At 33.7% G+C, this 24,160-nt stretch overlaps 1 protein-coding gene across 1 annotated transcript; it reads left to right on the top strand.

Moving 5' to 3' along the window:
* Positions 1 to 10,507: 10,507 nt before the first annotated feature.
* On the top strand, positions 10,508 to 23,528 carry LOC149164401 (putative histone H2A variant 3). Its single transcript, XM_089430913.1, has 3 exons — positions 10,508 to 10,558; positions 10,604 to 10,681; positions 23,229 to 23,528. The coding sequence occupies exons 1-3, from the start codon at positions 10,508 to 10,510 to the stop codon at positions 23,526 to 23,528; spliced, it is 429 nt and encodes a 142-aa protein (XP_089287039.1).
* The last annotated feature ends 632 nt before the right edge of the window (positions 23,529 to 24,160 follow it).

Here is a 24,160-nt window from a genome sequence, read left to right as displayed (position 1 = left end):
TCAAAGGTAAGAGCCAACCATAGATGTTGTAATGTTTTACAATGCATGATTATCAAAAAAATGGTCATTTAAAGTCAACGGTTCATATCCATCATGTGGATCGTAGAAAAGAACCATAGGAATATTTTGTTTACGATGCACTACCATTGTTAGATATGAGAACCTATTCCTTGTTTCTCTCTCCTATATGAACCAAACATTTGAAATCATTGTCAATTTTCCTCATCGCAATCAAGTACCTTTGTAGTGCCTTGACCCTCTCGATTTACCTAACAGACAAAGAAATGTGTTCTAATCTTCTCATAGCAAGTTTAAATCTATTTTCATTTCATACAAAGATATGAACTTGGAAGAGTTTGGCCCCTTCGACGACAGCTTGGTGAGCATGTTGAATAATGGTTCATTCATAGCCGAGATTGTATCCTAATCTTCTATGGTACAATGAATATATGCATATGTCTCCATTACTCCATTATTATATTTGATTTAAATATGGTCTTATGGATGTATGGGAACAATTATGAAGTCTTTCTCTCTGTAACTTAGTATATTAGCTTATATTTCTGCTAAATATCAACAGTGCTCTCATGGTAGTGTAATAATTGAGGTGTTTGACTCATGAATTATATCACTTACTATGCATTTCGTTATCTTGGTACCATTGTGGCTAGGTTTGATTTTATTTCGTTATATAGTTGAATTGGATTGTGAGGCATTCTGCTACACTAATCTTCACCATACCCCTTATGTCCTACATTTCACTACAATCATGTTCTATAAAATCCTAGAATTTTGTTGTTACGTGGGGATGTTATTCCTTCTACCTCAATGTCCATGTTAATGGTCATTCTCAACCGCGAAATTGCTTCCAATTAATAGATTTTGACAAATGGGATCTTGTGTTGTCCTGAAATGGTCACCTCTATTTTCCACTTGGTGTCTTGAGCATTAAAATAACGAAATCTAGGTCAGTTCTACAGTGGTGTGGTGCAAGGGTAGGCCCTTTGAAACCTAATTCTTGGAGTATGACTTGCATGTTTCTCTTTACTTAATTTTCAATGTATCAACCACCCTTTTACATCTCAAGGATCCATTTAACAAGCTAATATAGAAAATTGAATTTAGTGTGTGCTCAGTTTCAACCACCTTCACATATACTCCTGCAGATACTTCTAGTTAACATTCATATCAAAGTCCTTAGATAAACTTATTATGTAAATTGTTCTAAGGGGATAGATTCATTACATGCATATATAGCCGTCGAAGAACCTAATAACAATGACCCATTTCTTGTTAAGTTCTCATTTTTATATTGGATGTAGTACCCCTATAAAAGTAGTGATACACTTTAAATCATGACAAGGGACACTTTTAATATAATTTGATGGACAATAATCTATTCCTTCTATAATATCATTAGTAGATGAATAACAAAATTCAGAACCACCTAGTTACTTAACTGCTATGTCCTAATTGAAATTAATAATGTTGTTATTTAGAGCAGTTGCTTAGTGACAAATTTTAGGTCCACATGCTATCCTCCCCTTCTATGCTAAATTTCAAACGCAGTAAAGAGACATTGAAACCCAGATGTCCACAGGCTGGAATCATTTTCAGTAATAGAATAAAATATTCCTATGTCCTTGCAAGTTAGAATTGTTAGCCAATAATGTAAATGTTAACACTAAAGAATGTGTTTTTGGTCTATCTAATATTGTAATGGATTGTTGTTATCACTGCGAAGACTTAAAGAATCTTCCAATTCTAACAACTTATTCAGTCTCTTATACTTCCATCCAAAATATTTTCGTTCTAGTTTCATTTATTGTATCCTTGGTGGAATACTATATCAAATCCATATAATCACATTCATTGCAACACAAGATATGAAGGATAGGAGATAGATATCATTCATATAAAATAGAGACATGAATAATTGTGACTCTCTTGACACTGCACAAGATCTTGGATTTGGTATAATTGTTGAAGGGTATAATCTCAATGACTTCAATCTACCCATAATTGATATTAACAAAACAAAATACTCTATTACATGGGAACCTAGTACAAACCTAAAAGCACATGATAACCTACCCCCAACCATGAACAATTTTGGGAGTCAAGCCTCAAATCAATAGAACTGCTCTTCTAGTCCTCACTGAGCTCATTTTCCTCAAAAATAGAGTCTCAATTGGGAAATAATCCTAACACCATCCTCCATGCATATTCAATTCTTTTTACTATTGGAAAGAAAATCTCATTTAAAACACAATATTGAGAAAAACAATTTAGGCTTTCATGTTCTTATTCTCTAGAAACCCTGCTTAAACAACAATCCTCATAACCATAATGATAATTTATCATTAAATGAACTAGAGTTTGTCATTATAAGTTCTAATATCTATATTTTTTTTCTTTTAATAACACTAGAACTATCATTAAAATCCAGATGAGATTGTGAAGAAATATTTGTTGTTTCAATTCAAATCTGAGTATGTGCATCTATCTCCCAGTAACGTGTGTGAGAAAGCCTCAAAGTCTAAGATAATAATAGGTTTGCCGCCTTGTGTGCTAAAGTATAGTCGCAGAGATATTTCATAGAAATGTTGTGTTAGAATCACACTTTGTGATCAATTGATTAGTTCTTTGAAGGATACTTGGTTTCTTGTCCATGGGACTTTAGGTTTTACGTAACAATAACGTTCTCCAATTCATTCAAAACAAAGTTTCTATTTCATTTGTACATAGGTTAGAAAGAAAACAACCCTTAAAACACATATTTGTGACCAACAAATTTGAAACATTAAAAATAATACAGAACTAAGGAAGGCGTCGCACATCTCACTAAAATGAAGCCATGTAACGAGTCATACTGGTGATGAGAACAATTCAACATACTTTAAACAAAGGAAGAAGGAAATGTTGTTATCTCGAGACTAAGAAATGAATTCAAGATCATGTTGCTCCTCCCAACCTTAGATTGGGTTGCGTTGTAATCATTCTTGAGGCCAGGTCAACCGAAGCCAGGTTACAGGCTTGAGATGATAGCTTCAGGGACATAAACTATTTTATTAATCAACATCATTTAAGTATTTAGATCTAGTGTAGTCGTAGTGAAAAATGCCATTTCAGGAATTGGTAGCCAAAGACATTCATGAGTTTGAATGGAGTTTCAAAATATCTTTATGGTTAGCCACGAAGCTTAATGAGGCTGATTTATTATAGTTTATCTCAATTAGAAAATATTGGCTTCGTGGCTTTTCAGGCTAGAAAAATGCCATTATGGTGGAGGAAATCCTCTTGTAAAGAAGTGAGGAAGAATGAAAGTAAATATAACTTAATTATTTTTGTTTTTGAAAATGTTAAATACTCATAAGAACGAAAGGAAAGATTCCAACCTTTGGGGGAATCTAGGTGATGCGGTAGTACTACAACTTCAAAGAATGGTTTAGGACTTAAAACAAGCTTTTCATCACATTTCACTTTTGTGTATATGTCACATTATTAGAGTTTTATTGAAAGACTACATGGGAAACCACTTCCCCTACCTTCAGCACTAAAATGTGTAGGCTCAGTCTGAATCATCCATCTAGGAATATGTCTTGAAGATCATCTCCATATTTACGTCCTTCGCTTGATCAAGTATTTAACAAGTTCGATATTGTAGGTTTAGATTGTGGCTTATGTTCTGCATTTGTTTCAGGTGTGAGATCTGTAGGTAGTGATGATCCAACAAAGCTACAGGAGGATAGTGGCCTATGCTGGGTATGATGTCTCTCTCGGTGTCTCCCTTGTCTTTTGTCCTAATTATCAAATTTCATTTTGTGATAGAGCCATTTATGTCAAAATTTTGAACCTAGTAGTTCTCATACCGCTTGTAATATCTCTCAAGACCCCCTGTTTTTTTTAATTTAAGAAAGAAGGATCTATGTGGTGATTAGAAATTAGGCATTGATTCACAGTTTGAAGTCTAATTTTTTAGGAGTTTAACACAAAAACATAGGCGAGATAGATCATAGGCCCCATTCATATACCCATAAAATGGATCATATGCCACATCATCATGGGGAGCTTTGATTAAGCAAATCAAGTGGAACTCTTCATACGTGTCTACAAAAACCATTAAAATAGCTAAATATCCATGTTGGAAACATTTTTCCGCAACAAGTATTAACTAAAGTAACATAACTCTAATGGTCTTCATATCGAATATATTTATGACTACATATGTTTTACATTGATCATTTAAAAATTAACTTTAAACACAAAACAATTGATCATATAACAGGTTATTAGAGAGGTGAGTAATGACCATGAAGTGGTTCTATGATACCACTGGTCACATCTCTCCTTCTCACATCTCTTCTCCAATATATTAATCAAATCTATGGAAAGTTCTTTTGCCTATTCTAGCTAATGTGATAAAGGATGTTTCTCAAACAAGTTTACATTGATATGCAGGGAGAAGGACAAAAACACTTGCTAAAAATGTCTAAATATGATTGGAAAGCCGTGTTCTAATAACCAATTGCTCTTTATGTCTTCATATAAAAAGATCAAGGACCTTCGAGGTTGATCTATGGTTCTCGACACCATAAGAAAAATGATTTCGGTGTTAAATGTTTGAAATAACGCGAAAGTTTGACTATCAGTAGATATGACCACATTTCCTAATTAAAACTTCAACTTTGACCTTTGTTGTCTTATCGAGATCTCTCATCACCAGCGGCGAAATATTATATCCCTTATTACATATTATTATATGGTCCTTGAACAAGTGATACTCACTAAGATAATAAACTCGAATCACGCACATGGAGTACCAACTTTGTTATATGTTGGGTATTAATGGGTGTCGTTCTTCATTCGGCATACAATACTCTTAAGAACAACAGTATCACTCGAAACCAGAGTCTCCATAAGCATGTCTAGTCTTTGCAACTCCATCACCTCAAATGCTCTGCATCTTGGTTGAAATGCTCACAATTCAATTCAGAATCATGAGACATGAATTGTGAGGTCACAAGTGTTCATCGATTATTCTGGTAGTGATAGGGAAACCCTGAAAAATCCAATACAACCAAAATTAGATACACATTATCAATGCCTTCATTTACCCCTTTTACCTTTTCATTTACTATGGGGATTCGTACACTGTTTTCTGGTCTAAACACGATCAGAATGCGATTTTTGGAAAGATTCTTCGATTTTGGTTGGATTTTACACTCAATAAATGTGGTAAAGATTGAATATCGACTTTTTTTGGATTTAGTTGTTAATAAATGTGGCAAATATAGAATATCACACCACTCCAACTCCTCTCCTCAAAATTCCACAATCCTCACCAAAATCTCAATCCAAAACACACATAATTACTTATTGTACACAAAATCTCTTAAAAACATGTAATTTATAATACTAATAGCTCCATGATGCAATATTACCAACCACATATTAAGCTTAAACCTCTCATATTAACTTCATCTAAATTTGCGTTTGTTAGTTGTCGCATACATAAGTATCTAATCATGTTATAAGCAAGGAGATGACGTGGAAGTCTATTGTATACTACATAATAAATAACATAAGGCATAAGGAGCCAAATAATCTAGAAACATCCTATGCAATTCAATCAAACCATATTAGTTGAAAGAGTGTCACTTGGAAAATTGAGCACTACCACCCAACCTAGAACTGAATTTCTCGAGTTCACCCCCAAGCTGAGAGTACTTTCCCATTGATCAACAACCTCTTGGTGATCTCCTCCATGGGTATTTAATTCCATTATTTCATGATAAGAATTCCTTTAAGGGTGTCCTACGTTTGTGGATCTTTTATCAACCTGCACAGGCTTTTACCATAAAAACTCGCCTTTCTCTCCGGCGAGGCTTTTTATGTTTTTTTCCAAACTTAACATCTTTCTCCAACTAAGGAGCTTATTTTATATCTGTCTCCCATCCATCTTAGCTTATCTACAATTTGGTCTAGAATTCTTATCATGAAAGAATTATCCATTCCCATTCTCCAGTGGGATTTCATTTGGCAAGAGTCTCATCTCTAGTTGTCTCATTTTCCAAGCATTTAAATTCCTTTTTCTATTTTGTAATAAATTATTTATCCCCATTTTTATGTTGAGTCCCAAATTTTCTTCTATAAATCCATCTAACGTTGGCTAGTGTGATAGCAAAGGAGGGGTATTACAGTTGATTGCTCCAAAGCGTGGACCGTAAGAAAGGTACAAATTACCATGTCTCGAAACACAAAACCATCCTTTAGGTATTCTAGTAGTATCGACTTTAGAATCACAACCTACTTAAATTCTCTAAAAAATTTGAACTGTTTCACAATATTTCAATTTTATCTATATAACTTTAAATTATATGGTTAACAAAAATCAATTTCCTGAGAAATGGGAAGTTGCTTAAATTCTTTGAGTATTTTAATGTGCTTTATACTACTTAAAATTTATCTACATAACTTTAAATTAAATGGTTAAAAAAAGTCAATTTCTAATTAGGGATTTATCATGTTGTATTAAATATGGAGAAAGTTTTTCCACATAATTATGATTTTATTGAAAAATTTATCTCCACACATAAACCTACATAATTTTATTATTATTATTTTTAATGTAGTTTTATTTTTGTATGAATTTTTCGAAATAAATGTCTCATGGGAGCTAGCAACTTAGAGAGATATATGCAATAGCCTGAAATCCCATCTATTAGGAACACATTGTTCATCCTAAGACCCAGACATCTAAATATTATCATAGACAAGAACTGAGAGAGAAGAAAACCGAGAGCTCACAACCTCCCAAAATTTATGTTTGAATTTTTGATATAATATTATTTACTGCTAACGTTGCAACATCTCCATGTATACTAAGTGGTATAACCCAACTATTATTTATTAGATGCAACATTTTAGATGAAAAATAAGTTTTAATTATTAGACATAAATGACAAGTTATTATTTAAGACATTGTAATCTATGTATTCACTTAAATTCTCTAAATATTTTAACAAGTTTTATAATATTTAAAATATATCTATATAAGTCTAGATCATATGGTTAACGAAAATAAAATTATATTTTGGAATTTATGGTGTTGTACTAAATACAAAGAAATCTTTTGCATATGATTATGTTTTATGAAAATAATCATGTCCACAAATAAACCTACTTAATTTTATTATTATTGTTTATGTAGTTTGATTTTTGTTTGATTTTTTCAAAATAAATGGGTGATGATGAACTAACATCTTCCTCCAACTTAGGAGCTTAATTCATATCTATCTCCCATCAATCTTAGCTTATCTAGAATTTGACCTAGAATTCTTATCATTAAAGAATTATCCATTCCCATTCTCCAATGAGATTTCATTTGGCAAGAGTCTTATCTCTAGGGGTCCCATTTTCCAAGCATTTAAATTTCTTTTATCTATTTTGCAATAAATTATTTACCCCAATTTTTACTGAGTCTTAACTTTTCTTATATAAATCCATCTAACATTGGCTAGTATGATAGAAATGGAGGGGTATTACACTTGATTGCTCCAAAGCATGGACCGTAAGAAAGGTGCAAATCACCACGTCTGAAAACTCAAAACCATCCTTTAGGTATTCTAGTAGTATCGACTTTAGAATCACAACCTATTTAAGTTCTCTAAAAAATTTGAATTGTTTCACAATATTTCAAATTTATCTATAAAACTTAAATTATATGGTTAACAAAAATCAATTTGCTGAGAAATGGGAAGCTACATAAATTTTCTAAGTATTTTAACTTGTTGTATTGAATATGGAGAAAGTTTTTCCACACAATTACATTTTTATTGAAAAATTTACCTCCACACATAAAGCTACATAATTTTTTTATTATTATTTTTAATGTAGTTTTATTTTTGTGTGAATTTTTCAAAATAAATGTCTCATGGGAGCTAGCAACTTAGTGAGATATGAAATAGTCTGAAATCCCATCTATTAGGAAGTCATAGTTCATCCTAAGACCCAAACATCTAAAGATTACCATAAACAAGAACTAAGAGAGAGAAAAACCTAGAGCTTACAACATCCCAAAATTTATGTTTGAATTTTTAATATAATATTATTTAATGCTAATGTTGCAACATATGCATGTATACTAAGTGGTATAACCCAAATATTATTTATTATGTGCAAATTTTTAGATGACAGATAAGTTTTAATTATTAGACACAAATGACAAATTATTATTTAAGACATTGTAATCTATATATTCACTTAAATTCTCTAAATATTTTAACTAGTTTTATAATATTTAAAATATATCTATATAACTCTAGATCATATGGTTAACAAAAACAAACTTATATTCTGGAATTTATGGTGTTGTACTAAATACAAATAAATCTTCTCCATATGATTATGTTTTATGAAAATAATCATGTCCAAAAATAAACATACTTAATTTTATTATTATTATTTATGTAGTTTGATTTTTGTTTGATTTTTTCAAAATAAATGGTTGATGAGGAACTAACAACCTACTCATATATATGCAATAGCATGAAATCCACTTATCTTAGAAACTCATAGCTCATTCATCCTAAAACCGAGATGTCTAAAGACCACTGCAAATAGTAACTTAGAACCAACCCCACATTTTCATTTGAATTTTTATTATTTAATGCCAATGTGGCAACATCTCCCCTATGTCAATATAGTGGGTGATAAAGCACCTCTAAACTAACGATTAATTACTATGAGTGGTTTTTGAAATTAAAAATATTTATTTATTATTATATGTAAAAGAGAAATTATCATTTAAGAAAATCTAATGTATATATTCACTTAAATGCTCTCACTTATTTTATAATATTTAAAATTTATATATATAAAATTAAATCCTATGGTTAATGAAATTTAATTTATAATTTGGGATTTATCATATTGTACTAAGTATGGACCAAATCTTCTCCATATCATTAAGCTTTATTGAAATAATCATGTTCACATATAAACTTAATTTTTTAAAATTATTTTTTAATGAAATTTGATTTTTGTTTGAACTTTTCAAAACAAATGGTTGATCGGGAGCTAGCAACCTCTCTCGAGATATATCCAACATGTGAAAGCCACATCTGTTAGAAACTCGTAGTTGATACTAAGACCAAGACGTCTAAGCCCCATCAAAAACTAGAACTAAGAATTGGCATCCTCCCTACATTTTCGTCGGAATTTTTAATATAATATTCTTCAATGCTAATGTGGTAACTTCACCCCTATACAGGTATAAGGTATAGGGAATGGTATGGCACCCCAACCCAGTTTCTAATTTTTAGGGGCATATGATAATTTATGATTTAGGAGATTGTAACCTATATATCCACTTAAATTTTCTAAATATTTTGAATTGTTTTATAATATTTATCCCCTCTCACTTATATCCCTCATAACGTTTCAACTTATTTTACACTATATATTCTCTCTCATCTATAGCATAACAGTGTGGAGGTGACCCTCAGGGAGGTGGGTCTCTTGTCCCAAAAGGTCTCATACACCAATTGGTGTGTGGCTTGGCGTGACCTTAAAATTGGATTTTAATAATAATAATAATAATATATTCATCCTGAAATTTTCTAACTTATTTTATAAAATTTATTTCTTCCCATTAATTAACTAATTTTTTAAACATATTTTACAATATTCATATTTTAATTTTAACTTTTTTTCTTTGACACAATGTCTTCTTAATTTAAAATATTTAATTGTCTTGTTACGAAGATACCATTTAACATATTTAATAATAATTATTTATTAAAAATGGTATTTAATTTTAATGCTAAAGTATTTTAAACTTAGATTTACCCTTAAAATAACTTTACCACCCTAAAATCTTTACCCAATCCTAATATTAACATATATATATATAACTCTAAAATTATTTAACATCTTATGTAATATTTATTTTTTAAAAATACTATATAATTTTAAGAATAAATATTATAATATTTTTTAAAATACTACTTAATTTTAATACTAAGTATTTTAATCTTCGACCTACCCCTTAAAGTACTTTTACCCCTGCTCAACTCCCTACCTAATCTCTATAAATAGAGAGATAAGAAGAGCCAACACCATTCTTGATTGCTCAGAAGAGCCGACCGAACAGTAAGAAAGGTGCACATCGCCAGCTCTGCTCAGAAGAGCGGACCGAACAGTAAGAAAGCTGCACATCGCCACCTCCGCTCAGAAGAGCGGACCGAACAGTAAGAAAGCTGCACATCGCCACCTCTGAAATCTCAAGGTACTTATTCAGGTCTTTTATCTACTGTTTTTCATGCTCAAATACAAACAGTCTTTCTGCACGTTCGCACTGCTCTATTAAGCTATTTTTTTTTTCTGCATTATCCAAGAGTGGGAGATATCTGTAACCCATGTAAAGTGGGTTTTGAGAAAAAGACGGCATTTGCAGGTCTATAGATCTACTTGATTATCCAAGCGCTTATACCAGGAAGACACAATGGTTGTGGGAGAGAATCAATCTGGCAAAGGTGCCGAGGGCCTACCGAAAGTAAAAGGCAATCAATCCGTCAAAGCTGCGAAGGTCGCCCAGAAGGGAAAATCCACCACAGCCGCTAATGATAAAACTGAGAGGAAAAATCCGGTTTCTCGCTCATTTCGTGCGGGCCTACAGGTTCTAATGTTTTCCAATATTGATACTGCAATTTCCTTTTGATTTTTTCAACGGTTATGTTGCTCATTGTTGTGAAATGATATATGTCTGTGACTTTTACTATTCAATGAGAGATCCGTGTAAACGGGCGTGCGCTAGGTTCATTTGTGAAAACCGTTTGCTAATCCAGACACCTCTTATGACATCTATCGGATGGTGTACATCTTATGGTTAATGGTTGTTAAAATATCAATTCGAGACACACATGAAGAACCATTAAAATCTTATGGACATTAATGGCTTCTTGCCGTATTTAGAATTAAGAAAAAATTCTTAGAAATATCTTTTTGGACCACCTCCAGAAACCCCCTCGACTGCATCCTTCTGGTTTGCGCTGGTTTTGATGTTTTCCTTGGGTCGTACGACACATCCCCACATCCGGTTGTTCCTTGTTAGTCCATTTGATGTTTGATTTTGTGTAAGAAAAGGTAAAACCATTGGGTGAAAAGGTGCGTCAATTCTCCATTTTTGACAGAAAACATTGATTTCGAATTGAAGCGAGCAGTGGGGAGTTTTCAAGTAGAGAGTTTTCAGAGCGTCTCTCGGGTCGCTATAGTCGAGGACCATGCACAAGGGCAAGGTTAAGGTTCATGCCTTTAGCTCTTGATGAGATCCATGGCGCTGAGGTTATATGCTACATAGTACATAAAATGGAATTGAATGAATGAAATTATCGAACTCGAACCTGGGGATTTCGGCGAATAACAAGTGCGAAGAGTGACTCGTCGATGCAGACAAGATTGTGTTGAGGAAGAAACCTCATCAAGTCGGTATTCATATATCTGAACTAGATGTTGTTGTTTGCCTTAAACCATTGATTAGTTGGGTAGTGATAGTGTCATCTAGTTGTTTGCCTTAAACCATTGATTTGTTGGGTAGTGATAGTGTACTCAATTACTGATTCATTGTTTAGCAATTCCTTTCTCTTATTAGGCTTCATTGCTGGTTTTGATACATTCTGTGTGTGACTGTCAATTACGAAACTGCGCTTAGCCTCGAACCTGACTGGGCACTCTAGTTATCGGTCCTTTAATCTCTTTCAGAAATCTCGGTCTACCACCCTCTATACTTTCACGAAATAACTGGCCATAGCAGCAGATTTATTTCCCGTTTTAATAACAATGTTCCACACACATTCAAGTTGGAGTGGTCATCTTGGAGGTTCTGTGGTTATTGGTTTTGAGTACCCATTTAAAACTCGTGTCTATAGAATGTGGGTCAGTCATGCTGCGCACTTCATAGTTTATAGTTGCGAGTGGTTTTTGAACTAGATCGATGGTCTTATGAGGGAACGGTCTTCCAACGTGGAGGCCAACTACTTTTGTTAGAGAAACGTACACCTTTTTTATGCTTTTGGGTTACAAGCTAGAGTATCACTATTTTCGTTTGAAGAAGTGGAACAAACGTAGCCCATAATAGAGCAGAATTGAGATAAATGCAAGGATTTCCTCTAAAGATTTATAGAGAATGAGTTTCTTTTAGGTTTGAACTTTAGACAGTTAATTGATTCAACTAAATTGTTAGTAAAACAGAAAAGATAAAACTAAATTGTTAGTAAAACAGAAAAGATAAGATAGAATACAAATATACACATTAACAAAATGAATTAGAAAATAAAAAATGTTTTTTCCAATATATCTATTTTTAGGATATTATAATACAATACATATCTCTGGTTCCATTTATAAATTGTTAATCCTTTTAAGCTCTATAAGAAGCATAGTTCCTTAATAAAAATAGCAAAACCATGGGTTAAAAACCATGGACCACAAAACCACTAGAGGAAAAACCATTGTACCAAAAACAACAAAAGCTAGACATAAAAAATTGTAACTTCTTTAAAACCCCCACATAGTTAGGATTCCACTCCCTTTAGGATCTCCCAAGTAGGGTGGTTCCTAGGCTCATGTGTTGAAATTTATTGTAGCTAGGACTATAATAGATTTTCACAATTGATAAATACTTCTTTTGATGCAATCAGTTCTTTCTTTATTCTTCAATCAACAAGTAGCTATACATGAAAAAATGAAACCATTCAATTCTTCAATAAGAGAAGAGATCACAATAGCCAATGAAAAATAGACAAAACACAAAAATATTAGGCTAAAAACCAGCCCTATGTGAAACCCAAAATTCTTTCCTTATGAGAGAATTTTTGTTTATCAAAAGTACATGAAACATATTCCAACCAATCCAAATTTTTCCTCAATGCAAAATATCAGTCACAATTGGTAAATAGAGAGAAGGAACAACTCTAAGTCAACTATATATACTAGTTTTCACAATAAGATAGAAATTTGGGTCTCTCCTCACTATAACAAGAGGCTGAAATTAAGTATCGTTGTCTCCAGGGAAAGTTAGTCAACCAAAGTTAATTTCCAATGCCATATGAAAATCCCTTGAGCATATTGATTGAGTTCACTTCCAAAAACTACATTAGACCATGGTTTCATCATAGCTTTGAATTCATCTAATATCATATTTTATTTTTATATCATGTCATTAGCATAAATAAAAATTGTAATGGTTATATCTTATGGTGATTTAGTATAAAAAATAATCTCACGACATCCCTACTAAATCCATTTTTGAGTAAACATAAGGGAATCAAAAATAAGATTCTCTTGTAACTTGCTTCATGCCATGCAATGTTGGTAGGCAGATGCATAGTGTAATCAAATAAACACATAGCAGAATAAATCAAGCACATAAGGCACAAGAATTTAACGTGGTTCACCCAACCAATCTCGCCTACGTCCACACAACATAGGCATCAGGAATTTATTAATAAAATTGGAGATTACATCACGAAATCCTTACAAAAATCTCACCCTCTTAGCAAACCATCCGAATGGTTGCGTGTTATATAGCATAGAGAATCTAACAGCCTCATTAACTCCCTCACATCAAATATAGGAGGCATTAACTCCCTCTCAACAACCTGGAGTTAATCTAGGAACTGAATTCCTATTGTTGTCATCAGCTGAGATTTTTCCTATTTTGCTACAAACAGAAAATCTCAACAATCTCCACCTTGACAACAATTCGTTGATGCCCTGTTATTATTATTTTATCTTTTCTGCAAGCCAAGAGAAGCCAAACACCAGTGTACCTTCTCCAACAGAACTAGTTTCGTGAACATGTCTGGAGAGTTCTCCTTTGTATGCACCTTTTCAAGAGAGACTCCCCTTTCAGTGATAACCTGTCTTACAAAATGGTACTTAATTGGAATATGCTTTGATTTGCTATGATAAGCCGGATTCTTAGCCAAATGTATTGCACTTTGACTATCACAAAGTAGCTTGATGTTGTCCTGTAACCTACCAAACTCACCAAGCAAACCTTTCAACCAAACCGCCTCTTTGCAAGCATGAGAAGCAGCAATGTATTCTGCTTCAGTAGTGGATAAAGCAACAACATTTTGTAGCTTTGACATCCAGCTTATAGCTCCACCTGCAAGAGTAAAGACGTACCCTGAAGTTGATCTTCTCTTATCCAAATCACCTGCAAAATTGGAATCAACATACCCGCAAACAAATTCACTACTCTTATTGTAAGAAATACAATAACTACTTGTGCCTCTCAAATACTGAAGAACCCATTTCACTGCTGACCAGTGTTCTTTACCCGGATTTTCCATGTACCTGCTCACAACCCCAACTGCATGTGAAATATCTAGTCGAGTACAAACCATCGCATACATTAAACACCCTACTACATTGGCATATGGAATTCGAGACATATAATCCTTTTCTTCATCTGTATTAGGACATAAACTCGAAGAAAGCTTAAAATGGGAAGCTAAAGGGATTGATACAGGCTTCACATTGTTCATACCAAACCTCACAAGTATTTTCTCAACATACTTCTGTTGTGAAAGCCACAGCTTACCATTACTCCTGTCTCTGAAAATCTCCATGCCCAAAATCTGTCTTGCAGCTCCTAGATCTTTCATATCAAACGTCCTTGCCATCTGAGTCTTCAACCTGTTGATTTCTTCAATGCTTTTGCTTGCTAAAAGCATATCATCAACATACAACACTAAGATAATGAACATGCCATTATTTAACTGCTTAAAATAAACAAGATGATCATATTCACTACTTACATATTTCTGACTCAACATGAAAGAATCAAACTTCTTATACCACTACCGAGGCGACTGCTTCAGACCATATAATGACTTCTTCAGCCTGCAGACAAATTTTTCATTGTGATGCTGAACAAACCCTTCCGGTTGTTCCATATATATTTCCTCATCTAAGTCTCCATGTAGAAATGCAGTCTTAACATCTAATTGCTGCAACTCTAAATCGAACAAAACCACTAATGCGAACACAATTCTAATTGAAACAATTTTGACCACTGGTGAAAAAATCTCATGAAAGTCTATGCCATCTTTCTGAGAAAACCCTTTTGCAACCAACCTCGCTCTGTACCTGTCTTCCGTATCATTCACACCCCGTTTCACCTTGAACACCCACTTGCATCCCACAATTTTCCTACCTTTAGGAAGTTCAACCAGATCCCATGTACCATTCTTACTTAAGGCCATCATTTCGTCCTTCATGGCTGCTTTCCACTTGTCACTATTTGAACCTTTTACAGCCTCTTGATAACACAATGGTTTATCATCATTAGCGATCAAAGCAACTGAAGTAATATGATCATCATACCTTCTCGGAGGACGTTTGATCCTTGTAGACCTCCTTAAGAATGTTTGCGGTGCTTCCACAATTGGTTGTCTATCATCTGTAGGAACTTCTTCACGATCGCCATCTGAGACCTGTTCATGACCTCCATCTGAACCCTGTTCAAAATCTGATTCTGAAACCTGTTCATGACTAGAATCTGAACTATGGTCGTTATGACTATCACTAGAAATGTTGTGAAACTGAATATGCTGGAAATCAGATACATCATCCTGTTTCAATCTACTAATTACATCTAACTGTACAAGAGAGGATTCATTAAACTTTACATCTCTGTTGATGATGATTTTGCGGGTAGTAGGATCCCACAATCTATATCCCTTTGTTCCAACACCATACCCAACAAAGATATACCTTTTAGACTTTGGATCTAACTTAGTTCGCTGATGTTTAGGCACTAGAGCATATGCATCACAACCAAACACTCTGAGTTTAGAATAGTCACAAGGGTTTCCTTTCCATACCTCTTGCGGAATATTGCAGCCTATCGCCGTTGATGGAGATCGTTTTATCACATAACAAGTTGTTGCCACTGCTTCTGTCCACAACTCCTTTTGCAACCCGGCGTTACTCAACATACACCTTGCTCTTTCTAGAAGAGTCTTGTTCATGCGTTCACCAACTCCATTCTGCTGAGGAGTATAAATCGTGGTGTTATGTCTCTCGATCCCTACATCCTTGCAATAACTGTCAAACTCCTTGGAGGAAAACTCACCACCATTGTCAGTTCTTAAACATTTTATAGTTCTACCAGTGTTGTTTTCTACCAATGCTCTAAACTGCTTGAAAACTGTAAAAACATCAGACTTCTTTTTCAACATGTAGACCCATACTTTCCGAGAAAAGTCATCAATGAATGATACAAAATAAGACGAACCACCATATGACGTTGTAGGGGCTGGACCCCAAACATCTGAATGGATATAATCAAGTATGCCTTTACTAGTATGTTTGACTATTTTAAACTTTTGTTTACTTTGTTTACCAAACATACAATGTTTACAGAAATCCAATTTTCCAGATCTTAGATTAGGAAGTAACTTTCGGTCAGCCAAAATTTTCAATCCTCTTTCACTCATATGCCCCAATCTTTGATTCCATAAGTGAATGGAACTACTGTCATGTTCAGACACAGACACATGATCTGACCCAGTTCTACCTTCTAACTGAAATAGATTTCCTACTTTCTTAGCTTTGATAACTAGTAAGATGCCTTTGTAAATTTTCATTACTCCACCTTGAATTACAGTTTTATATCCATTTGAATCAAGTGCTCCTAATGAAATCAATTTTTTCCTTAAATCTGGTACATGCCTCACATCAGTTAACATTTTGGTTGTGCCATCAAACATTTGTAGTTGTACACTTCCTATGCCAACAATATTGCACGTGACATCATTACCCATGTACACGACTCCATCATCAACTGATCTATATGTTTTAAACCAATCTCTATGTATACACATGTGGTTAGATGCCCCGGAATCTAACAACCAATGTTGATCATGTTTTGAAACATTAACAGACAATACCTCATCACTCATACCTGAACCAGATATTGAACCTATATCTGTGGTGTTGGCTTCCTTCTTTTCTATCGAAGAGCCTTCTTTAGCAGCGTGCTTTCGCTTCCAGCAGTCCTTTTTCAGATGTCCAGCCTTGCCACAATGCCAGCACTTCACCTTTGGCTTCTTTCCTTTGGACTTTGAGCGAGAGTCGCTATGCTTTCCCCCGGAGTGTCTCTCTCTTGAGTGACCTCTAGCCATCATTACCTCTGATGTAGAGGTGTCTGCATTCAACCTCTTCCTCGTCTCCTCAGCCAACAAGGCTCCAACAACATCGTCAAACTCAAGGATTTCTGATCTACTAAAGCTTATGGAAGTAACAAAGTGATCCCAGGATTAAGGCAAAGAACATAATAGAGTTATTTCCTTATCCTATGAATCAAATTTCACATCTAGACTGTCTAATTGCACCAGTAAGGTATTAAAAACATTCAGGTGATCAGCAATTGAGGTACCTTCTTTCATCCGCAAACCGTAAAGATGTCGTTTCAGGAGAATCCGATTTGTCAAATATTTCGTCATATAGAGCTTCTCAAGCTTCGACCACAAGCCTGCGGCGGTTTTCTCTGACACAATGTTGAACAGAACATCGTCCGCCAGACATAACCGAATTGCGCTCAGAGCTCTATCGTCCATCTCATCCCATTCATCCTCCGTCATGGAAGGAGGCCTTTTGTTTTTCCCCAACAGTGCTTTCGCCACACCTTGTTGAACCAGCAGATCGTGCATCTTTACCTTCCAGATCTCAAAATTATTCTTGCCATTAAATTTCTTAATTTCAAACCGGGCACTTTGAGTTTTCGCCATTTTGTATCAACAAAAAAACACAATAATCTCCAATATCCAACCAGCAATAAAAAAAATTGCCTATGCCTTTGTTTTTACACAATAGAAAAAAAAAACTGCCTATGCCACTCTACTTTGGCCTTAAAAAAAAAAATGCCCTTTGCACTGGTATTACTTTGATGTCTTTATTTTTTTTTTAATACTATGCCCCTCTAAAACAATCTGTAACAATCCTTTACTAATCCTATCGAATAAGCTTCCCAAAATATATTCGAAGGATAGTTTTCAGTACACGCAAAACACCAAACCACTGTTTTTGATAAATATCATCAAGATACCAAACCACTGTTTTTGCATCATCGACCTTTGACTTGGCTTTAAGGAAATGTTAAGATTAGGGACAGGACACATTAACAGCATGCTGATGAGGAAAACTATCGAGCATGTAGAAATTCCAGGTATCCAATATTGTTACTCTTCGACCCAAAAAAAAAATTGCAGCATTGTATTACAACTGGTTTAAAATAATGATCCGCACACATTATTATTTATTTAAAGGAGATACAATTCACAGCGCAGCACCATTTAATCCACTATGCACGCAGCATATAACATACCTCCAATACTTATCAGCAACGCTGGCTTAAGAATGAATTAGAGGCACAACAAACCATAAAAAACTTCACGGAGGTTTTATGTAACACGCACCAGCATTCAATTACAAATTCGCTTTGTAGTTTTTAAAAACAATTACTGTTCTGTGTATGCACCAACATTCAATTAGCTATCACACGCTGCCTAGAGTACGCACCAACAGTTCCAGCGCCCAGCAACGTGCTCTCCAATTTCTGTAACTCAAGACAGCGTGCTCAATCCATGAAAAAAGATCCACGCAACAGCTCCGGCAACAGCTCTTCACGCTGAAATTCACCAGGTGATTGTATCTCTCCACGCAGGTTTTGATCAGCTCCAGCAACCAACTCCGCGCTCCACCTCCAGCAGTTTCAGCCGCTCCTCCAACGTGCTCTGATACCACTTGTTGGTAGGCAGATGCACAGTGTAATCAAATAAACACACAGTAGAATAAATCAAGCACATAAGACACAAGAATTTAACGTGGTTCACCCAACCAATCTGGGCTACGTCCACACAACATAGGCATCAGGAATTTATTAATCAATTGGAGATTACATCAAGAAATCCTCACAAAACTCTCACCCTCTTAGCAAACCATCCGAATGGTTGCCTGTTATATAGCATAGAGAATCTAACAACCTCATTAACTGCCTCACATCAAATATAGGAGGCATTAACTCCCTCCCAACAACCTAGAGTTAATCTAGGAACTGAATTCCTATTGTTGTCATCAGCTGAGATTTTTCCTATTTTGCTACAAACAGAAAATCTCAACATGCAGGAATTAATTCAACTTGTGGATTTTGTCGTATTTTTCTTTTACTAAGAATCCCAATTTTTTATATACATACACCTCTTCTAAATTCTCATTCAAGCTCAATTAACATCCATATGGTAAAATAACCATTTATTTCAAATTATAATGGATAATATATTCCTAAGAGTATCCAAAGTTGTTGCTTCGCTCTTAGAATAAGTAGGACACTAGGATAATAAGAAAAAATGATATTGTTGATCCATGTCATCACATTTCTAGTCTATTTCCCTTGGCATCCTTTTTTTTCTCTCACTAAATATACTAACTCACTAAATGAACAAGCCTTATTTCTCTAATTTCTCATTGAATTTGTTGATTCTTGGCTAGAAGAAGACCTATATTTTAGTATATGCACTGTAAAAATGGAAATATTTGTGAAGGGATTTGCTTTAGTCAACCTTTCACATGTCCGTCTATTGGGAGAGATAGATTTTTACCATATACTCCTTCATTCTATTGACCATTCCAAAATTTTCTTCCAAAAATTTTCAATGTTTGCTCACCACAAATTTCTTAGTGACATAATTATATAGTATGTAGTCTTTGAACTATTCAGTGTACCAAATGAAAATTCATCTTTTTAACTCATATTATTAGATTATCTCTTTAGATCTTATAGGACATGCACTTGGGAAATATAGTTAAAAACTTAGAAATGAGAATCACTTGAATTTGTTCCACTCCACCATTCTTCAAGAAAATTACCTTTCACAATATGATTCTTTAAAGGTATGTTGATTCTTTGGCAAAAAATCATTCCAAACAATTGTAGCTTTGAATATGCTCCTTGCCATGTTCATAATGGTGTAATACATTGATTTAACTACTACATTTTGTTATGGAGTACATCTAGTAGTGCATGTCCTCTAATTCCCTATTGTTTATAAAAATGTGCAACCTCCTTTGATACATACCCTCTCCCTTCCATCTTGTAAAAGAAATTTGAAATATTTTCAGTTTTATTTTCCACTACAACCTTAAATCCTTTTGTAAATGTATCTCATTTTATCTTGAAGAAAAATACTGAAACTTTCCTCATAAAATCATAACTAAATTTTCGAAAGTAAAAACTACAACCAATAGAATTCATTTTCAATGGCTCCACATATATGTGTCTGGACAAGTAATAGATTCTCCTCACATCTATAGGAGGCTCCAAGAAAAGTGTCTCATTGAGGCTTTTAAAGAATGGAACATTAACAAATGTTTGTTTTCTCTTTGAATATGGGTATTTCTTTAACCATTAAATTTTCTAGTAGAGATTAAGCCTCCTAAAAGTTAGGTGACCATAGTTGATATGCCACAATCCCTTCTAGTATATGCTTCAAGCATTTCATGCATGCTCTTTGACACATTTACGACTTCTCATATTCAATGGTAAAATTATACTATGGCTGATCTAGACCTTTGTAGCAAGTCTTCTACTCAGTGACTTATCTAAGATTATGCATGTTGAATCTCTTAATCCAACATCATTACCATGCTGGCATGACTTTCCAATACTTAAAAGATATTATATATTATATTTGGAATGCAAAACACATTTAAGAACATATTTCTTCTCATTTCCCTTAACACAAAAGAACACCATTGCCTATGGCCTTAACATGATGATCATCTACTAAAGTAATATTATATACGAACAAAACTATCAATACTAAAATTTGATTCCTATTATTTGTCATGTGATTATTGTATCACTATCTTGAAATCAAAGATCCTTAATGTAATGTTCTTCAAAGATTCGAAATGAGATGAAAATTGAATCAAGTGTATCATCTTCAATATTGGAGACATTTTAGTTTTGCTTGATTAGGTCTCACTTTTTCTTTTCCAATTAAGTTTCATAGTGACTATATATTTTTGTAGTAGTAATATTGTATCCTGGATATGTCTATGAATCTTCTACATCTCCCCCGTGGTTCTGTCATTCTTTCAACTAATTAATGATTACCTGTATCTCTTCACCCTCTACAGTTTCCTCTACCAATGGGTTCTTAAGTTTCTAGAGCATGTTATAGTGACTCATCCATGTTGATTCTTGATTCATGAGACAAAGACATCCCATTAGCTGTCGTGTTGTTAGTTTTTATATATCTTTTGACTCCACAATGGAGATGAAAAACATATGATTGTTCTTTTGTAGGGTTTTGAAAAATGTTTCCACAATTTATTAAGTTAAATTTCCATCTATGAGATTCACAACTACCATCACTTTGTTCATGAAGTAGTCAAAATTCCTTGTCTCCGTCATCAATGTTTTAACTCTCCCTTGATGGCCTGAAGCTTCACAATATTCACTTTGTCATTGCCTTGATATTCTAGCCCCATAGTATTATAGGTTTGCTTTCCAATGAATCCTTCCATATTATCAAATTTAAACTTGAGTTTGTTGTACATTGGATAAACCAATCCTGCCGATCCTTGGCTAACACCTGCTTCTTTTGGTCTAACTAAAATCGTGATTCCCAACAAGTGGTATCACATCACAAATTCGACATTAGATAAACCAATGTTGCCCTTGGATTCTTATGGTTGGCTAACATATGCAAGTTTTCATGTAAAGAAGATCTTGGTTCCCAAAGACTCATTTACAAAACTCTACATTCAAACATTAGTCTTGTTTTTATTTTTTCTTATTTTTACAAGTTTAATTTTATGGAAATTAGGTTGGTTGATCACTCTCTGAGGACCCATTCTCCATAAATTCTGAAAAGTCTCCTTCATACATGAAGGTGTTCACTCACATACATTACATCTCATTTCTCATACATTACAACTCATATACAGTTCTTTGGAGAAGAAATCATCCTTGCTTGTATTACAAATATTTGTTTATATTACTTGTAGAGACTAGTTTTTAATTTTTTGCAATATCAAAATTTCTCCTTTTTGGAAACCCTAGTTACTTCATCTAAAACATAACCATAATATTCCATTTTTTTAGCTTTAGTCATTACTTTTACCAAAACTAATAATTCCAAGGGAGAATTTTTTTTTGCACCTAGAACCCAATAGCCTGACCTCTGCAAATATGTGAACCAAGTGGCAGTGCATCAATGATGAAAAAGTACCATCCAAAACATTGTAGACAATAACAGATATAGAGAAATTAATTGAGCGATCTCCCTATTAGTTGTGAATGGCTTTGTAAATATGAAGTCTCCTACTCAATTTCTTTATGGATGTGTGTTGTCAAAAAGATAAAAGAGGAGAAAGAAATACATAGCTCTTGGCTCACCTTGTCACTTTTAAATGTTATATTAGATAAGTGTCTTGAAAAACTATAAATATCTAACAACTTATTAAATATTATATTAGATAAGTGTCTAATATGTAACAACTAGCATAATCACATACATTAGAAATATACCCAAAAAAAATAAACATTAATAAATTTGTTTTATTTTATCATACATTTTATACTATTTATATTAAAAATTCAAAATTACTAAACATAACTAAATTATAATTCTAAATCAAATTATTATAAATAAGTAAAAAATAATTTAAAATTTAATATTTAAAAATAAAAGCATGAAAATCTCAACCTCTAAAATAGTAATTCACTAATCAAGAACAATGTCATGCGTGACAATCCGAATACATGCCTCGGTTACTATGTGGAGCAGGTTTTTCAGTTCTTTTACTTGCATTTGTATTTATCGATTTTCATGATTCAACTGAAGTAATTCCAGAGATTTATTATTACGATGAAACATCTCCAATGAAGCTCTGTAATAATTCAAATACTTCCGTGAAGAAGAACTCCACACAATTCCTGTAATATGTTGAACTCTCTAGAATTGGTTTGTATCTGTTTATTTTCTATAAATTTTCATGTCAAAATCTTGATTCCAATGAAGTAAGTTTAGCATGCTTTTTCCTGAGAGAAATATCATTTTTGAACCTTTGTAACAATTCAAATACTCTGACAAAGGGCTCCTGTAGTATGTGGACTGAAATGGACTGAAACGTTTTGCTTATTGCAGTTTCCAGTGGGACGGATCCACCGTTTCTTGAAGTCTCGAGTATCTTCAAATGTTAGGGTAGGAGCTACCGCAGCAGTATATGCTGCAGGCGTTCTGGAGTATGTTTGTGCAGAGATTTTAGAAGTGGCAGGAAATTCCAGTAAAGATCTCAAGGTTAAACGTATTACTCCAAGGCATTTGCAGCTGGCCATTAGAGCAGATGAAGAACTTGATACTTTGATCAAAGGTGTCATCTCTGGTGGAGGTGTCATCCCTTACATTCACCCGTCACTTTGTGGCAAATCCACAAAGAAGGATTAGTTTGTCTGTTTCTCTGTTTCAGGAAATTAGTTTTTTTGTTTCTCTGTTTCAGGAAATTTAGGAATGCCGTATATCTTTCCTTATTTTGTTGCATGGATTTGGTTTGGACCTTTTCCTTGAAACTTACCGAAATTGGTGATACTTCATACAATTATAACAATTTTTATTATAAGAAAATATTTATAGAGTTATAATTATTGTTAGAGAGTAATATTTAACATTTTTATCGTTTTTATTTTGTACTTTTATCTTATCAATTATTAGTTGTATTTGAGTATGAATTTTAAACTTTTTAATATGATATTATAGTAATTTCCAAATTTTCAATGTGGTAACAAAGTAGATTTCTGATTGTTGAATTGAGACTTCTGTGATCCATAACAGTTATAAGAAGAGCTTCGGCCTAAATCACATATAGAAAGACTTTTGTCTACGCGTTTCCAACCAACAAGTGTGGTCCTGCATATGATCTGTTTATGTGCGGCTGGCCTAGTTTGGATGTATAAGGATGTTGCCACTGTACATATATTATGATACAATTATGTTTAGTCAACCATGGATTTAAAAGCATGGATTTAAAATAATATGTGATACACATTATTATCATTTTGTGTTTAAATTCTATTTCAAAT

Source organism: Pinus tabuliformis, chromosome 5_1 (genome assembly GCF_031772625.1).
Source record: "Pinus tabuliformis cultivar Carrire ecotype Pingquan chromosome 5_1, CPIR1, whole genome shotgun sequence".
Classification (NCBI taxonomy): domain Eukaryota; kingdom Viridiplantae; phylum Streptophyta; class Pinopsida; order Pinales; family Pinaceae; genus Pinus; species Pinus tabuliformis.
The sequence above is the reverse complement of the archived record's forward strand: the minus strand, read 5'-3'. Positions and strand labels throughout refer to the sequence as shown.

Coding starts and splice junctions, on each gene's coding strand:
- LOC149164401 (XM_089430913.1), top strand. CDS start 10,508: ATGGTTGTGGGAGAGAATCAATCTGGCAAAGGTGCCGAGGGCCTACCG. Junction 10,559..10,603: donor GTGCCGAGGGCCTACCGAAA/GTAAAAGGCAAT, acceptor GTCGCCCAGAAG/GGAAAATCCACCACAGCCGC. Junction 10,682..23,228: donor CATTTCGTGCGGGCCTACAG/GTTCTAATGTTT, acceptor TGCTTATTGCAG/TTTCCAGTGGGACGGATCCA.